The sequence below is a fragment of the Diabrotica undecimpunctata genome, chromosome 9, assembly GCF_040954645.1.
Source record: "Diabrotica undecimpunctata isolate CICGRU chromosome 9, icDiaUnde3, whole genome shotgun sequence".
Classification (NCBI taxonomy): domain Eukaryota; kingdom Metazoa; phylum Arthropoda; class Insecta; order Coleoptera; family Chrysomelidae; genus Diabrotica; species Diabrotica undecimpunctata.
Genome location: NC_092811.1, coordinates 125771837 through 125789152, shown reverse-complemented (window position 1 = coordinate 125789152; position 17316 = coordinate 125771837). Strand labels below are relative to the sequence as shown.

Below are 17316 nucleotides of genomic sequence, written 5' to 3'. Positions count from 1 at the left end.
GCCTCACCCTACCTCTCAAAATTCGACTTCTGAAATGTTATGTATTCCCAGTTTTGTTATATGGAATGGAGGCGTGGACAATGACCGCAACATTGATGAAAAAAGTAGAGGCCTTCGAAATGTGGGATTACCGACGTATATTACGTATATCCTGGACTGAGCACGTGACCAACGAAGAGGTACTACGCCGGATAGGTAAAGAGAGAGAGAGGTAGGAATAAGTATAAAGAAAAGAAAGTTGGAATACTTGGGTCACGTTATGAGACATAATAAATAGTATATATTTATAATGTAATACAGTAATAATGAGTACTACAACTGATCGTTCAAGGGAAAATAGACAGCAGAAGGGGTCCAGGGAGGAGAAGACACTCGTTGCTCCAAAACTTGCGGCAATGGTTCGGATTGTCATCTGCTGAACTATTCAGATCTGCCGTAAACAAAGTCAGAATAGCCATGTTGATTGCCAATGTTCGGAACGGACAAGGCACATGAAGAAAAAGACTGAGTTACGTGAGAAGTAATTTTAAAAGTCGAAGGAGTTGAAGAAGCGAGCATAGTAGACAATTCATTTACTGAAATGGATGAGTCTGTTGGTTCAATAGCGTTCTCATGTGTGTTTTGGTCACAAGCCAATAGATAAGCATGCTCTGGAATAGCATTTATGTCTAAAGAATGGATACCTGTAGCCCGGAATGCTGTAGTTGCAAGTTTATCAGTAGCAGAACGAGACCAAGCTGACTGTAAAAGTTCACCAAAGTCTTCTCTTGTAATTTTCCCAGTCCCACTTTCTCTAGTTACTAACTGCTGACAGACGTCTTTATAATAAGTTTTGAAAGGCTCAAATACTACTCGGTGCAAAAACTCCTTTAAAAATGCAGTAAGGAGGTAAAAATTGCCCCTCGGCATTGCAACATGCTAATATACTCATAGTTTCTTCTTTCTTGGCACTGGTGACAACAGTGCCTTTATATGCAACAACTTTTTTTGGTTCATTATTAAGTTAAACTCCAATTTCATCACAATTCCAAATACATATTGGTTTGTTTAACCTTCGGTTCTAGCTCTACTTATTTCTTGAGCTTTCCGATCACTTTGCTCTGGATATCTCCTCATAAAGGAAGACAACCAAACCTTTCCAGCTATCTTTTTGTCTGTATTGAAAGTATGTCTTTTGCCTAATTTCTCAGCTGGTTGATATGCAAGTTTTCTGAGTTCTCGTTGAGTAGGAGCAAATCCAACACCTTGCAACTTGTTTACATGATTCACTAATTTAAGTTCAGCATCTTTACCCAATTGTGAATCTGGACCCAATACATGCTTAAAAAAATCATTTTTCTTCATTATGTATCTTATTGTAGATTCAGGAACAGAAAACGTCCTGCTTGCTGCACGAACAAAAACATTTTCATCGTTAATTGCAGTTACAGCTCGAAGTAGGTCATCTTCCCTCCACGAACATTTGTTTGATTTTCGAGTATAGAAGTTTGGCATTTTGACTCTAAAACAAAAAATAAAACTATTAATGGGCAGATTAACCTGTTAACCTATTAACGCTTTTTTATTTCAGAGCACAAACTCTCCTTATATCCATTTTCGTACATATGTGTGCAATCTCTCCAACTAAAAAAATGCGCGAACTATGAAAATTCAACGACTTACCTATTAAAAAATTCCACTGAAGTTACATTCACTCTACGTAAGCTATTCTCAACGACGGATGAATTCGACTGAAGGTTGTTTGTGTTTGCCTAACGTACTACTAACACCAAATGTGGTTTAACTTCATCCCCTCTCTTAAGCGAGTTCTGAATAGTGCGTAATCTCTCCTAGCGAGCAGACTATCCTAGCTTTACCATAGAAAAACCGAACACAACGTGTTCGGTTGTTCTCTGGCTTTACCTTAAGTAAAGTGGCACAGTGCTTTTTTGTTTCTGAGATTGAAGCAAGTAGGAATATTGAAAAAAAAACCAGAGTTAAATTTGCTGGAAGATCATACAAACTAGATCCTGTGAGAGATGATAGTCTATGACGTGTTCAATAGATGGAAGCATAGAAACCTAAACAACAAATTTTAGCGAACATTTAAAGAAATTTAGATAGCATTGTAGCTAAGATATCACGCTCAAACTAATCAATATTTCATTTCAGTCACCCCTTCCAAAAAATATGAATTTAAAAAAACGGCCTAGCCTGCTAAAAAAAAAACGGGTGTGGCAGTCCAGTCGGACTGCCGTTAGAAGTTATACTTCTATACACGCGTTCGCCGTTAAAAATTTATATAGGAGTCAATTTGCACAATCATTACATATGTATGCTATAGGTAAGAGAGAGCAGAAAGAGAAAAATAATTAGTTATATAGATATATGGTGCATCGTTTGCTGTATATAAACATTTGACCTGTAATAGGAGTATAGTAAATGAAGGATTGTATCAATATTTTAATAAAAATATATATTTTTATTTTATGTATAAAAGGAGTTGAATGCAAAAAAAATTACACATACTCTGCAGTAAAATTCATTGTTTATTTTGTTATTAATATAAAAATTACAATACAATAAATACACGGCAACATAATTCAATATAATAATACAATATAAATTAAAATGTAATATTCATAAGTATTTAAAACTGCCATAACTTACTTTACGAAGACAAAAATAAAAAACCAACAACTTGGATTATGTTGTAAATTTTCATTTTATTTTAAAATTTATGTTTTTTGCGTACCTATATTACATATATTTAATAAGATTAACGTGAGGTTTTTAAATATTTCAAAAATAAAAAAGAAAATTCATAATTGGGATTCAAACTCACAACCACCAGCGTATGAACCAAACACGTAAAGGATTTGCCAATTAGACATGACACTAACCGATTTCAAAATTGACAGTTCTCGGTAAGACAGTGATTATTTTGAAATACAAAAGCCTAAAATAATTGTTTTATTTTAACATATATACATATTATATTATATATATATATATATATATATATATATATATATATATATATATATATATACAATATTATATATATAATATATATAATATTACATATATATACAAAAGGAACATTTTTATTCCCGAGAGAGGAAGAGAGAGAAAATATATCTTCTGTCTCTCTCTTACTCATTATCTTACATATGTAATGGTTTCACAGATTCACTCCCACGCAAATTTCTAACGCCGACCGTGCGTATAGAAGTATAACTTCAAAAATTACAAAAAAAAATGATACAGTAGGCTGTACCGTAGACTAGCGTGAAGCATCATACTCTGTTTTCTTTTTTTTTTTTAATTTAAATAATAGTTTTAAAATTGACTAAAGTAATTTTATTATTTTATTATTTGTACTTTAACAGGTTCACTGCGTACGTAATCTAATAGGAACATCCCAGGTGCTAGGAAGTTTGTTTCAACAAGCAGTGATAAGAGTTGGTTGTTGGTATTTTACATGATGTTTTAGACATTATATATGCCATATTTGGGAGCAAATGTCAAAAGGACACGGATTCTCGCCGTTAGCACCACACTTTAAATTTTCATAGCAAATGCTAATGGACCCGCGTCTTATTTTTGAAATAAAAGGCTACAAAAAAAATTATGTTTTATTTGAAAAGTAACAAAACATACAATAAAAATAATATAATAAGAGCAACTTGAACGTTGTAGGTAACAAATAGTACAAAAAATACACCAACTAGAGTAATTTTCGGTCTTCATGGTATGTTACGAAGCATGTGCCTCGGCAAAGACCAGGTTTGTCAGTACAAATAAGACATTCATAAATCGTATCTTTTCTTTTCTTAAAAGAACTATACAATGCAAGCTCAGAAGTGGCAACTGCTTACAGAAAACGAAAATCCAAAATAAGTGTAGAATCACAAAACATGCTGAAACAAAGAGAAGATCTTCTGAGACAAAACAAAAGAGAGCAAAATTTAAGGAAATTAATCGAGTAATAACAAAACAGATAAAAGAGGACATTAAAAAACATCAAGAAGACCGTGTAGAACAAGTCATAGAGAAAAACAGGAAGACTCAAATGAGTCAAACCGAAACTAGGAGAGAAAAACATAATAACCATTAACAATGAACAAGGACAAATAGAAATAAGTAAATCTAATATAACTCAATTGAAAAGTTCAACGCCAATCTGTATTGTTCCAGAAACGATCCCCCTTACTCTTCAAACTAGAACTTGAAAAGGCAGATAACAAATGTTAACTTAGAAGTGATGCCCGAAACAAGCCACGAAGAAATAGAAAAAGCAGTAAAAGAAATAAAGAAGAAATAAAGCTCCTGGAAGCGATGGAATCCTAGCAGAAATGCTAAAGGAAGGCGGAGAAGAAGCCATCAGATATCTAAAAATACTATTTAATAAATGTCTATTCGAAGGCAACATACCCGAACAATGGAATACTGTTAAATCAATACTAATACACAAAAAGGGAGACACCACAGACCTGAAAAATTATCGACCAATTTCACTTCTTTCACAACTTTACAAAACCTTTACAAAGATTATTACAAACAAGTTAACAATTAAATTTGTCGGATATCAACCAGTAGACCAAGCCGGATTTAGAAAAGGGTACAGCACCTGTGACTATCTATATACTTTAAAAATGCTAATAGAAAAGACTAACGAATACAATCTCCCATTATGTCTGACTTTTATAGATTATGAAAAAGCTTTTGATAGCGTAAAACTGTGGGCAATAGAAGAAGCATTAGTCAACAACCGGATCGACTCCAGGTACAGAATATTAATATATAATATTTACGAACAAGCTAAAATGATAGTGACGTTGGGTAATGGAATCGAAACAAGACCAGTAAAAATCAACCAAGGCGTAAGACAAGGTGACACAATATCTCCAAAATTATTTACAGCTGCCCTAGAAGATATCTTTAAGTCAATAGACTGGAAAAATAAGGGAATCCCTATAAACGGAAGATACTTAAACCATCTTCGATACGCAGGTGATGTGGTACTAATAGCCGACACGTGGAATGCACTGAATACGATTATTGAGGAGCTACACACAGAATCCCTTAAAAAAGGACTGAATATTAATTTCAGCAAAACTAAACTAATGTCAAACAAAGATGACACACTTATGATAAAAATCCAAGGGACAGAGATTGAACATGTAGAGGAATATACATATCTGAGTCAAAATGTCAAGGTAAGCATAAAAAATCAGACTACCGAAATAAGCAGACGTTTAAAAATGGGATAGGCAGCATTCGGAAGACTCTCATACGTACTTAAAAATAAAAATATACCTCAAAGACTGCGAACCAAAGTGTTTAATTCCTGTATCCTGTCTGTACTTACATATAGAGCTCAAAATCTAGACATTCACTAAAATAAACATGGAGAACACGAGAAAAACTCAGAGAGCTATGGAACGACAGATGCTGGGTATCCCACCCAAAGGCCATACAAAACCAATGAAGACATTCGTAATAGAACAAAAGTAAAAGATGCTGTCAAACAGGAAGCTAAACTGAAATGGAAATGGGTTGGACATAACGAACGTCTTAAGGATGGCCGATGGAATAACGAAATCGGGAATTGGCGGCCATGTGAAGCCAAAAGACCACGAGGAAGACCGCAAATGCGCTGTAGCGACGATATTAAAAGAACTGCAGGACCAATTTGGAAACGTCTTACAAACAACAGAGATGAATGGCAAGAATTAGGAGAGACCTATATTCAGCAATCCTAATAGAGAGAAGGGCTTAAAAAAATAATACGGCCCGCTAAGCTCCCTCGTCATACTTCATGCCATCTGCCGGACGGAAAAAGCTTCCGTGTTACCTTAAGCTTTTTGTCTAGTGGCATTTCGTATGAGGGGTAAGCATGAATCTTTTTCATTGCGATTCTATATCCCTGACCAAAGATGTCCTCATCCAGCTTGTCAGACAGTTCTCTTTTATGTCTTTTTTTTCTGTACGAAGTTTTTTTTTAGAGTTCTCTCTTTCGTGCACGGTACTCTATTTTGATTAGTTGGATTTGTTCGTCGATAAGAGAGTTTATCCATGCTCTATGCCTTGTCCTTGTTATCCTTCTCCTCACGGCTATGCAATCATCTCTGAGCTCCTCGGTGTCCGCTTTCCACCAGTATAACATCCTGGTACCTGCTTTTAAGGTTTTTTTCTTAGTACTATTTTTTGCTCCGTTTTGTTAATATTTTTGTAATTTTTTGGTTGCTTTGGCTTTTGTTCTGACACTAACATCTCCTGCAGAATTTTGTTTGGGTAGTATACTAGCTCAGCATTTTCTTCTATCGTCTTCCATACTCTTACTAGCTTACTGTAGAATACACATCACCAAACGATCTTTACTGACTTTGTATATGTAAATAAACACGTGGCGGTTTGAGCTCAGCAATTGTGTATATGGCAGTCAAAGTGTTAATGGTCTCGTAGTCGCAAATTGAGATACAAATTAACGTTATTTGATCAGTGAGTCTCTCGTATTATAGTCAGTTAAAACTTGTATGTACTCGAAAATTATGTGCTCTAAATGTAATTAAAACAAGCTGATAATATTTTTATGCTATTTATTTATTGAAACTATCGAAATTTTATTGTTAGGTTTTTACTTAACTAGTTTTACAGTTTATAAAATTGGATACAAAGTGAAGTCGTTAATACCACAAATGTTACTTCCTCTAGCTATTTTTATGTATCCGTTTTCTCCCCAACTGCTCCCCCATGAATTTTTAAGGAGAATGTATTCATCAGTATATCCTACAGCAACAACTGCATGTGAATGTTGCCCGCAATCTGTTTTGTTATAAATACCGTTTGTGTACTCTCTCCAATGATTTGCACCAACTCCGACAGAAACTGGTCCAATTTTAGCTAATAGGAATAAAATATTTTATATTAATTATCTAAGAATATGAATGAATTGACAAGGTACTTTAAAAATGTGTAAAGCATTTAATTCCTAGCTGAGCGCTTTCAGGTTACAAAGCCGTCTTTAGAGCTATACTACAATATAATAACTTAAAATCCTATTGTTTATAATAGAATAAATTTCTTTATCAAAATTAAAAAAAAAACAGCACAAAATCACATTAAAAGCATTTGAAGAGAGCTGAAGCATACTGATTAGAATAAAATGCTGGCTTTTAAATGTTTTTAACTTAAATGATTTTATTGTACATGTTTTGAAATTGACTGAAGGTCAAGAAGGTCAATTGACAAGTTAAACTTAAAAACAATAATTATAAATTTGTAGGGTGTTTATTCATCTACTACTACTAAGGATTTCCACAGTTTTCACTGTCTTCCTTCACTCAACCGTTTTCTCCAATTTTCCCTGTCATTCCAGTCTCCATCTCGCAGGGTTCTTTTCTCCATAGCCTCGTCGATTTCATCTCTGAATGACCTTCGGGGTCTTCCTCTCTTTCTTCTTCCAATCGGGCTCCATTCTGTGATTTTGTTTATCCAGCGTCCTCTGTCCGCTCTTCTGACGTGGCCGTACCAGGATAGTCTCTTCTCCTCTATATAGTCGATTATGTCTGATTGCACTCCCATTCTCCGCTTAATCTCTGCGTTTTCAATTCTGTCTCTTTTTGTAAGTCTACAGCTTCTCCTCAGGAACTCCATTTCTACTGCTCTTATTCTACCTCTATTTCTCTTGTTTATTGTCCAGTTTTCGGACCCATATGTCAGGATACTTCTTGTCAGGGTGTTATATATTCTCTTTTTTGTCTTTATCGTAATGTTCTTATCCCACAACACTGAGTTTAGTTGTCTTATACAGTTTCTTGTTTGTCTCAGTCTGTTGTTTATATCTTCTTCTGTTGTTCCCTGGTTCGATATTATGGTTCCTAAATACTTGAATTTATCTGTTCCATTTATTTGTCTTCCCTCGTCTATCTCTAGGTTTCTCATATCCTTGTTTTTTGTTGTTAGGTATTCGGTTTTCTCTAAGTTTATTTCCATTCCGTTGTTTTTATATTCTTCTTCTAGTTTTCTGAGCATAAAGCTGAGATCTTCTTCATCTTGTGCGATGACTACTTGATCGTCGGCAAAACTTAAGGTGTATAGGTATTCGTCTCTTACTGGTATGCCCATTCCATCGCACTTTCTCCTCCATGGCTTGAGTGTCTTTTCCAAGAATATTTTAAACAGAGTAGGGGACGTAGCACAGCCTTGTAGAAGTCCTTTTGTCGTCTTAAATCGCGTGTTTATTCATCGCACTGCCTTAAAACATCTCCCAATTTTTCTATTGGCCGAGTGATCTGAAAATGTCTTATAAAAACATGTAAACATGCGACATTTTCGACTCTCGCCCAGTCTGGTCTCGGCTCCCAAATAGGGTTTTATGTACCCTGGAAGTCCGATGTCATGGCTCTGCTCCGGTTCTTCGAACTGAGACTATGTGGCTGGATTGTCTCCACCCTTTAAAAAGTGTTTTTATTTTATTTCCCATGTGAGATATACCAATAATCCATCGACGATGCAATCTACGCAGGAGGCACTTTGACTTGACTGGTACCCTCTGTAAGGCACCGTGGAAGTGGATAAGTGACGGTGCTTTTCCAAGCCCTTAGGTCCCATCTGGTAATATTAACAAACTTAATTATAATGTTTCGATTTTAAATAATAATTCCATAACTACACTATACAGTAGTTGGGTCCTTAAGTAGACTACTATTAGATGCTATTTTAAACTACTTAGGTACAAAAAATAATATACGTAAAAACACCTACTGCCAATAACCTCAATTGTAAACATGTACCCAGATAAGTACATGGCAAAATTTATTTTAAAAAAACATGTGCTAATAGAACACGTACGGCGTAAAACAAAAGAATGCTTTCTAGTGGCGTCAGAATCGAAATACGCTGATACACTTACCAATAGCTGAAATTAAATCCTTTTCAGTTGGATTTACTATCTTTTATCCCGAGATAGAAGTAACAGTTTTTTTTACATCTTTCTGACACTTGGCCTTTCTTGCAACGTATGGATAATTCGCTTCAGAGCTTAGACCTTCTGATTTAATAAAATCGAAAGCCCAATCCATACGCCCGCCTCTACAACCTGCATTTTGCTTAGAGCAATCGATAAGGTGTTGTGGGCTTAAAGGAATTTTTTGTCTTTTGTGAATTGCTAGTTGTCCCTCGAGAGCTGCACTCTAAAAAATAACAATTTATAATCTAATCTTATCTAACTTATCTTAACAACAATTTGGCAAGGTGGATCCAACGGGCCCGAGACGTCTATTCTTTTATCATAAACTGATAAAAAATGTTTATTGAATTCTATGCATCACTGAATTTGTTTAGAAGTATGTTTTCTTCAACATAGTCATGAGCTATTCAAAATATTTATTATCATTTTTGAAATTTTTGCGTCGAAAGAATTTTGTCACGTAAAGAGGCAACACGGACCCATCGGTCTCTATTTGTATTTATACCTAAAGTCAAAATCTTTGTTACAGAAGTTAATCTGGCAGTCAGGTAATGTTTTTGTGCGTTATCTAAACTACTTTTATGATTCCGAAAATCCAATATTAAAGTCTAAAAGTGTAACAAACAATGTAAACATCTCTTTGATGTGAACATCAAAAAGGTGCTTACTATAGGTGTTATATCTATTCTAATATATATCTAATTATATTCTATATAATTGATAGGTAGGTACCTATACATACTCGTATTTTGAAGTAAATAATGCATCTTATAGCAGTCGTTTTATTTCGATCTTAGTGTCGACAACTAAGCTCCTAAAATTATATTGAACTACAGTGAAAGTAGATAGTGCGAATAAAATGTCCCGAAAACCGTTATCAGCTGCAGAACTGCAATATATTGCTAATAATTTATGGGATTCCGATTTCCGATGATGAAGAATCATCGCAAATCATCTGAAGTAGGTGGCATTGAAAGTGATTCTGAAATTGAAGATTATCTTTCGGAAGCAAATGAAGAGGATAATCAGCAAGTAGTATTAAGTGATAGTAAGGAAGAATGTGTAGGTACAAGTTCCCAGATTTCACAGTGTGTAATTTTTGAAACTAAGCATGGAATCGACTGGAAGGGTCAACCACAACCGACAAGAGGTATGCGATCCTGCGAAATAATAAAAAGCAAAGTGCACAAAGTAATGTTAGCCCCTGGTCAAAGTGTAGATTCTGATGATCCTGTTGATTCCTTTTGTTTGTTTCTGGACGAAAAAATTATGAACGAAATAGTGAAGTTTACAAAACAAAGAAGCCGAAAAAGTTGTGGGGACAGATAACTGGAAATATTGCGACTCTACAGAGCTATATGACTTTATTGGACTACTACTAACTGCAGCTCACCTAAATGACAATATCCATAATGTAGATATACTTTGCTATAAGTTTTATGGATCTACTATATTTAAAGCTACCATGTACCTTCTTCTTCTTAGAGTGCCATATCCCTACGGAACGTCGGCGACTACCATGCTTATAATATTATTATACTGATCTCGGTCTTGCGCTACGTGTAGCAATTGGTCCGCTGTCAAACCTGTCCACTGCCGCAAATTCCTCAACCAAGAGAGTTTCTTCCGTCCTATCCATTTCTTTCCTTCGATTTTACCGTTGAGAATTAGTCGAAGGAACTCATATCTTGGTCCTCTGATTATATGTCCAAGATATTCTAGTTTACGCCTCTTAATAATATTTAATTGAGTTCGTTGATGTCCCATTCTTCGAAGAACTTCTTCGTTTCTGGTTCTGCTAGTCCATGGAATTTTTAGTATCCTTTGATACAACCACATCTCAAACGCCTCGATTTTATTCATGATATCGGCGTTTAAAGTCCAAGTTTCACATACATACAAAAGTACAGACCACACGTAATATCTTGTAAACTTTTCACGGATTTCCAAATTTAATGAGTTATTGGATAATAGAGGCTTCAATTTTTGAAATGAGTTTCTTGCCTGTTCAATTCTACATCGAATTTCGAAGGATGGGTCCAGATTTTGGGTAATCCAACATCCAAGGTATTTGAATCTCTGAACTCTCTGCAGCGGTTGTTGGTTTAATATCAGTTGGGTTGCGCGGATATCCACTTTACTGGTCACCATGTATTTAGTTTTATCGATATTTATCGACAGCCCCCAATTTGTGCATTCCATGTCAACTCTATTAATTAGCTCCTGCAGATCGTCGATGTTTTCAGCTAGAATCACAGTATCGTCGGCGTACCGTATATTGTTAATTATTTCTCCTCCTATGATAATTCCTTTTTGATCTTTTAAAGCTTCCCTAAATAGATTCTCAGAATACACGTTAAAGAGGGTGGGAGACAATACACAGACCTGTCTTACGCCTCGTTCAATACTGATTGGCTTTAATTCTCTGTTGTTGGTATTAATAATGGCTGTTTGGTTCCAGTAAAGTTTGGTAATAAGTTTGATATCTTTCTCATCTAGATGGATGCTCTGCAAGGCGGTAATTAGTCTGGTATGCTGAACGCGATCAAATGCCTTGTAGTTAAAATGATTCAAAAATTTGCTAAGATTTGTTCGATGTGACGATAAGGACACGAGGTCTGAACGAAGAACGAACGACACATTGGCAGCAATACGCGATGTGTGGAATCAAGTCAACCAAAACTTTCAGAAATACTATTTACCAGGAAAAAACATAACTGTAGACGAGCAACTTTTTCCGTATCGGCGTAGGTGTCCTTTCAAGCAGTATATGCCTTCAAATCCAGATAAGTACGGAATGAAAATATGGTGGGCCTGTGACTCGGAAACATATTACCCTTTATGTGGAATACAATATACAGGAAAAAACGGAAATACAGTAGCCAAATTTCTTGCATCTCAAGCTGTAAAGCAACTCTTGTGGGCACAGTGAATAAAAAAATAAGAGATTTATTCCTCGGAAATTTCTACCAAATAAGAACCGTTTAAAGAAATCTTCAATTTTCGGATTTACTCCAAAAGCATCTCTTGTTTTTTACGTTCCGAAAAAACAAAAAAGTGTCCTAGTCCTGTCTACCATGCATCACAATGCTTACTGTGCAGATGGTGTTGACAAAAAACCAGATATGATACTCTGTTATAACAGTACAAAATATGGTGAAGATAAATAAATCAAATGGTTTATAAATATACGTGAAAAAGACGAATTAACCGTTGGCCTTTTGCATTTTTTATGAATATTTTAGACTTTGCTGGGGTAGCATCGTTTATTACTTGGACAAATTTACATCCAAAATAAAATGAAAAGAAAAATGAAAAGCAAAGATTGTTTATTACAACGATAGCAGAACAACTAGTGTTGCTTCAAATTTTAAAAAGTGAATCATGGGGACTACAATGGGAAACAAAACAGTGTATTGAAAAATGCTTATAGGAAGTTGAGTTACGTCCCTGGATTATCCAATGTGTGACGACATATAGAAAGACTATATATACCATTGTTTAATTAGATTAAGAGCTTTTTGTTTTGTAGTTGTTACCATACTTGTACGTTCCATAAATGAATTTTGTTACGAAAATAAATTTTTTAAAAATCCGTTTTCGGCTTAGAACTTCGTAACTGTTGAACCACACAATAAATAACAAAAACTAGAAAAACCTCCAGTTTTAACAAGGAAAAGTTGTCACATATTCCCAACAAAATGGACAGGAAACAAAGACAAATGTGTGAAATATGCAGTAGAAATAATGTGTATAACGATTACTGTATAATTAAAAATAATTGTAAGAATTGCAATAAGAAAAATAATTGACTAATTTATTTTTTTTTATTTTTATTGTTTTTTACCCTTATACTAAATAATAATTTAATTTGTTAGCGAATAAGCTAATTTTATGGCATAATCCCAACTAAAGGCCGGTTTTCACGCTACGTCTTATTGTACGTTTTGTTGGATAGGACAAATCCTATACAATAAAACGTGGCATGTAAACAGCAAAACGTACGTCTTGTCGAATCGAAATGAAATCCAAGGTCAGATCGTAGAAATGATGGGAGAAGCATAGTTTTGCGAGAACTGATAGGATAAAACGTTACGTGAAAATACATGTTCAGACAAGTCGTCTGATCTTGACTTATTTGACGACTAGTTCCACTGCAGTTCGCTTCATTTTTCTTAAAAAATCCTAATAATGTCAGATTTGCGGCAATGCATCCACGATTTTCTCGGGGAATTTATTGAATTGTATAAAAGTTTTCAAGTAGTTCTGTTTTAAAACCAAGTAGATTGCATTACAGGTTTCAGGAATTATTTGGCTTAACGCTGGTTTGGATATTATGGTTGTGAACTCTAAAGACCCGTTTACACAGGTAGAGTAATGATGCAAGTACTTGGTAGAGTAGTACTACCACCACCACCGCCAAAATATCCACTCGCCTGCGCACTCTACACATGGAACGCGATCAATTCTGGTAGAGTAGAGTAGGTAGGAGAGTGCATAGGGACGCTGTCATTCCGTCGGAGTTGTGTTTTGTGTAAATAGTGAAAATGAAGTTCACCGAAGATGAACTTCATTTCACTTTCACTTTAAAACTTGTAGAGATATATGGCGAATACCAGTGTTTATGGAATTTAGGTAGTGTACACTACCTAAATTCCATAGAATGGCAAAAGGGGGCTTTGGAGTAAACGAGCTCAAGCAAAAAATTAAGAATATAAGGTGCACTTATAATCAAGAGTGTTTAAAAATACAAAAATCAAAAAAATGGGGTTCAGGTTCAGCCGATGTATACGTTCCGAACGTGAAATGGTTCACTCCTATGGAAGCAATCATGAAAGGTGCAAAAAAAAACAAGGAAACTGAAGGCTCACGGGCAAGTTACAGGTTTTTATTACTTGTTAATAAAAAACACAATAAGAAATAAAAAATGTATTCTTATCAAGATAAAAGAGCTGAGGCCCCATGTGTATTCCTTCTTTTAAGCCACTCTCTCACACTCTCTCATCCACTCTTTTCTTTATTACAAAGCGACCTCAATGCATTTGCAACAGTAGCTACACAATTTTGAATTAATTTTCTTTTTCTTGAATTCATTTTGTACTAAACAAACACCTACTCGACAATATACTATAAAAGTACTATACTTGTAACTCTCCTCGTGTGAACGGTATCAAGCCATTTTTGGTAGAGTAGCGAGTAGAGTCGACTCTACTCGCTACTCTACTCTTCTCACAACTCTACTCGTGTAAACAAGTCTTAAGTCCTTGACGCTGTGTCCTGTTGTAAGATATCTGAGAGTTGCTGTGAGTTTTTCATGGGGTGTAATGGCTTTTCTTATGAGGTGTCTTATTTCAATATGTATGGTGTTACCAACTCTAGCAATTGACAATAGGCTGAGGTGTCCATTCGCAAATAATTGCGCCAGTCATCTGGTTCGCCTCTCAGTTCTTTTAGTAACGAGACGTGGGAATACTGGCTTCTTTTTAGAAGCCCACTCTCCTGACCATCTTGTCCTTTCCCTCCTCATCCCCTTTTTCCTCAGTCATAGTATCGTTAGGGTTGAAAAAATAAAAGAAAGCAGCCGTGTTTCATCCATAATAAAAAAAACACTAAACAAACTTCACACAACTCAAGACTCTGAATTAGAAATGAGGTAGAAAACGGAAGGAAAAACGTAGTGTGTATGCACTGGACAAAACGTACATTTTGTCGTACGTTTTATATGACCCAAAAAACGTACAATAAGACGTAGTGTGAAAACGGGCCTTAAAATAGTAAATTGATATGACAGAGTATTAATTTCTAAAAGCAAAATAATAATATTCTTCTGACTCATACGTTTTATTCATTTTGTAAAAATCGTTTTTGTCGGTACTTTAAACATGAGCTGCTAATTACCATAATCTTTTTTCAGAAGGGGTTTCACACAATAATGAAAGGCAACAACACCGTAATCCTTTTCCAGGGTATGCGTAAATATCAACCCCACTTGTCAAACAAAATAGCCTGGTAGATTTACAAAATCGTTTTTATTTATTTATTAATTGAGTCTTTATTTGGCTCCAAATGTTTATTACTTGTAAATAAATATTTTATCTACAAAAGTTCTCTTGCAGTTTATTATTTTGTGCAAATCCTTCAGGTAGGTCGTACCCTCGAGGTAGACCGCATACTATAGTAGCACATTTTTTTAATCCAGAAAATTTAAATTTAACTTTAATAAAAAATCAAAAAATGAATAGTACATTCAGGTTATTCCTTGAAAGTTAAATAATAACCCACATAATTATCACACTTTAGATCAAACACTTAAGAAATGTGCTTAACCAAATTATGAACACAATTTTAAATGACTAAGTTTCAAAATAATTATGTATGATTTACTCAGGATTCAGGATTACTCAGTAATACTTACAGCACTGAATGCCCAACAGCCTCCACAGCCAGCCTGATTTCTTACAGTTAACACTGCACCTTTTTGTCTCCAATCAACAGACGCTGCTAATTGTTCATTTGGATCAGCTTTGTAAACTCCCAAACTATTTTTGAGCAGTGGCTTCGTAAGAACTTGTTTATTTAACAAAGACTCGAACTGTTCGTCAGTCCAATCGGTAAATTGATTAATACCTTTACGCCATTGTATCTCTCCTCTTTCATATTTTGCGTTATGCTCTTCGATACCACGAAGTCTCTTTTGGAAAATTTGGAATCTGAATTTGTCTTCTGCAGCTCCGTAATACCTCCCAAATTTAGCCTAAAAACAAAAATTAAAAAGTAACATTTATATTACTGTTACGAAAGTTCTGTAAATATTTATCCCACATATAAAAAGTCCCTTGACGAAAAAGAAGACGTAGTTCGAGAACATTTAAGATGACATCGAAAATTCATGCAATGTCTAGTGAAGTCTGGAACGTCAGAAAAAATATTAACAGATTTTTTGACAGTTTAGAACAGTAGTATGTCAGTAGTAAGTTTATAGTTGTCATTGAGATAATATAAACAATTATTGTAATATTTTTGATATTCTAAATAAAGTTGATTTCAAAGAAGAAAAAGAAAAATAACAAGAAATTGTAAATGGTTAAGGCAAGATCTGTCGAAAAGAAATAAATATATACCTCCGGACTCCCTGCATGATTTTTTAAAATAAAATAAACTGAAGCGAAAGGTGGGCAAGAAGAGAAAGAGGCAAAGGAGAATCGTAGAAAGGTGAAGGAAAAGCACGTAGATGAGAAGAGGAAGAGCTAAAGAAGAAGCATAGACAAGAAGAGTAAAAACTGAATGAGAAGCGTAGGCTAGAAGAGAAAGAGCAAAAGTGGATGAAAAGCGCATAGACAAGAAAAGGAAGAGCTAAAGGAGAAGCGTAGACAAGAAGAGGAAGAACTGAATGAGAAGCGTAGGCCAAAGGAGAAAAAGGAAAAGGAGAAACGTAGAGAAGACGAGAAAGAGGAGAAGGAGAGGGGTAGAAAAGTAGAGGTAGAAATCATTAATGGTTTGTCTAAAATCCACCATTCATTTACTGGAAAAGAATTTTAAAAGCTGAAAATTTCATCCATCTAGTCTTTTTTGCTAGCTTTTGTAAGCGTTTCTTCACTTGCTCCATAAGACTTTCTAAGAAATCCGCCACTGATTTTGTGTGTGCCCAATGTTTATTTTAAATGTAGTTTGATATATTTCCAGATGGTCATCGAGAGTTTTAGTTGCTTTATCCTTTCTTCCGACTTTAACTTGTGTACATATGATTTTTTCGTCTATCAGAGATCTACGCAACATCCATAAGAATAATAACAACTGAGTGTTACTAAGACAAAAGCTTTTCTTTCAGAACCATTTCCAGTACCAAAAAGTCTTAAACAGGGATGTTGCTTATTCCCTATATTAGTTAAAATTTATTTTCAATAGGCATTACAGACATGGAGAAACAAATGCCCAGGTTTGGTAATTAAAGGGAGAAGCGCGTCAAAATCCTTTATATAAGTAACCACCTCGACCAGGAGAGTCATCTATCTTCAAACATCAGCAAGAAGCTTTGCTAGCGACAATGACCAACAAGCGATCAAAATAATCGTTTTTCTTAAAACCAAAAGCATTCAACACGGAATAAAACCCGGAAAACCACTGAAAGCACATATAGCTTAGCGAAATAATCATTCCCGAAATAAAATGTCGACAAAAGATCAAAGCATCCTGGTTTTCTACGTTCGGCAAAATTTTTCTATGCCCGACCGGCCAAAACGCTGCTGCTATAAAATAAGTAAAATAATACTTACCTTAAAAGAAATCCATTGCTCATAGTCATCTGGTTCGGCAGTTATTACCACAATTATACAAGAAATAAAAATAAACACTTTCATGTT

General features: G+C 34.9%; 1 protein-coding gene across 1 annotated transcript; it reads right to left on the bottom strand.

Moving 5' to 3' along the window:
• Positions 1-6596: 6596 nt before the first annotated feature.
• LOC140449989 (cathepsin L-like proteinase) lies at positions 6597-17316 on the bottom strand. Its single transcript, XM_072543407.1, has 4 exons — positions 17230-17316; positions 15372-15710; positions 8900-9179; positions 6597-6888 (listed from the first exon to the last, which is right to left on the bottom strand). The coding sequence occupies exons 1-3, from the start codon at positions 17311-17313 to the stop codon at positions 8943-8945; spliced, it is 660 nt and encodes a 219-aa protein (XP_072399508.1). The 5' UTR covers positions 17314-17316; the 3' UTR covers positions 6597-6888; positions 8900-8942.

Excerpts from the sequence above, each read along its gene's own strand:
- LOC140449989 (XM_072543407.1), bottom strand. The coding sequence starts at position 17,313 with ATGAAAGTGTTTATTTTTATTTCTTGTATAATTGTGGTAATAACTGCC. Across the intron at positions 15,711-17,229 it reads AGCAATGGATTTCTTTTAAG|GCTAAATTTGGGAGGTATTA; the intron begins GTAAGTATTATT and ends TTTTGTTTTTAG. Across the intron at positions 9,180-15,371 it reads GCTGTTGGGCATTCAGTGCT|AGTGCAGCTCTCGAGGGACA; the intron begins GTAAGTATTACT and ends GTTATTTTTTAG.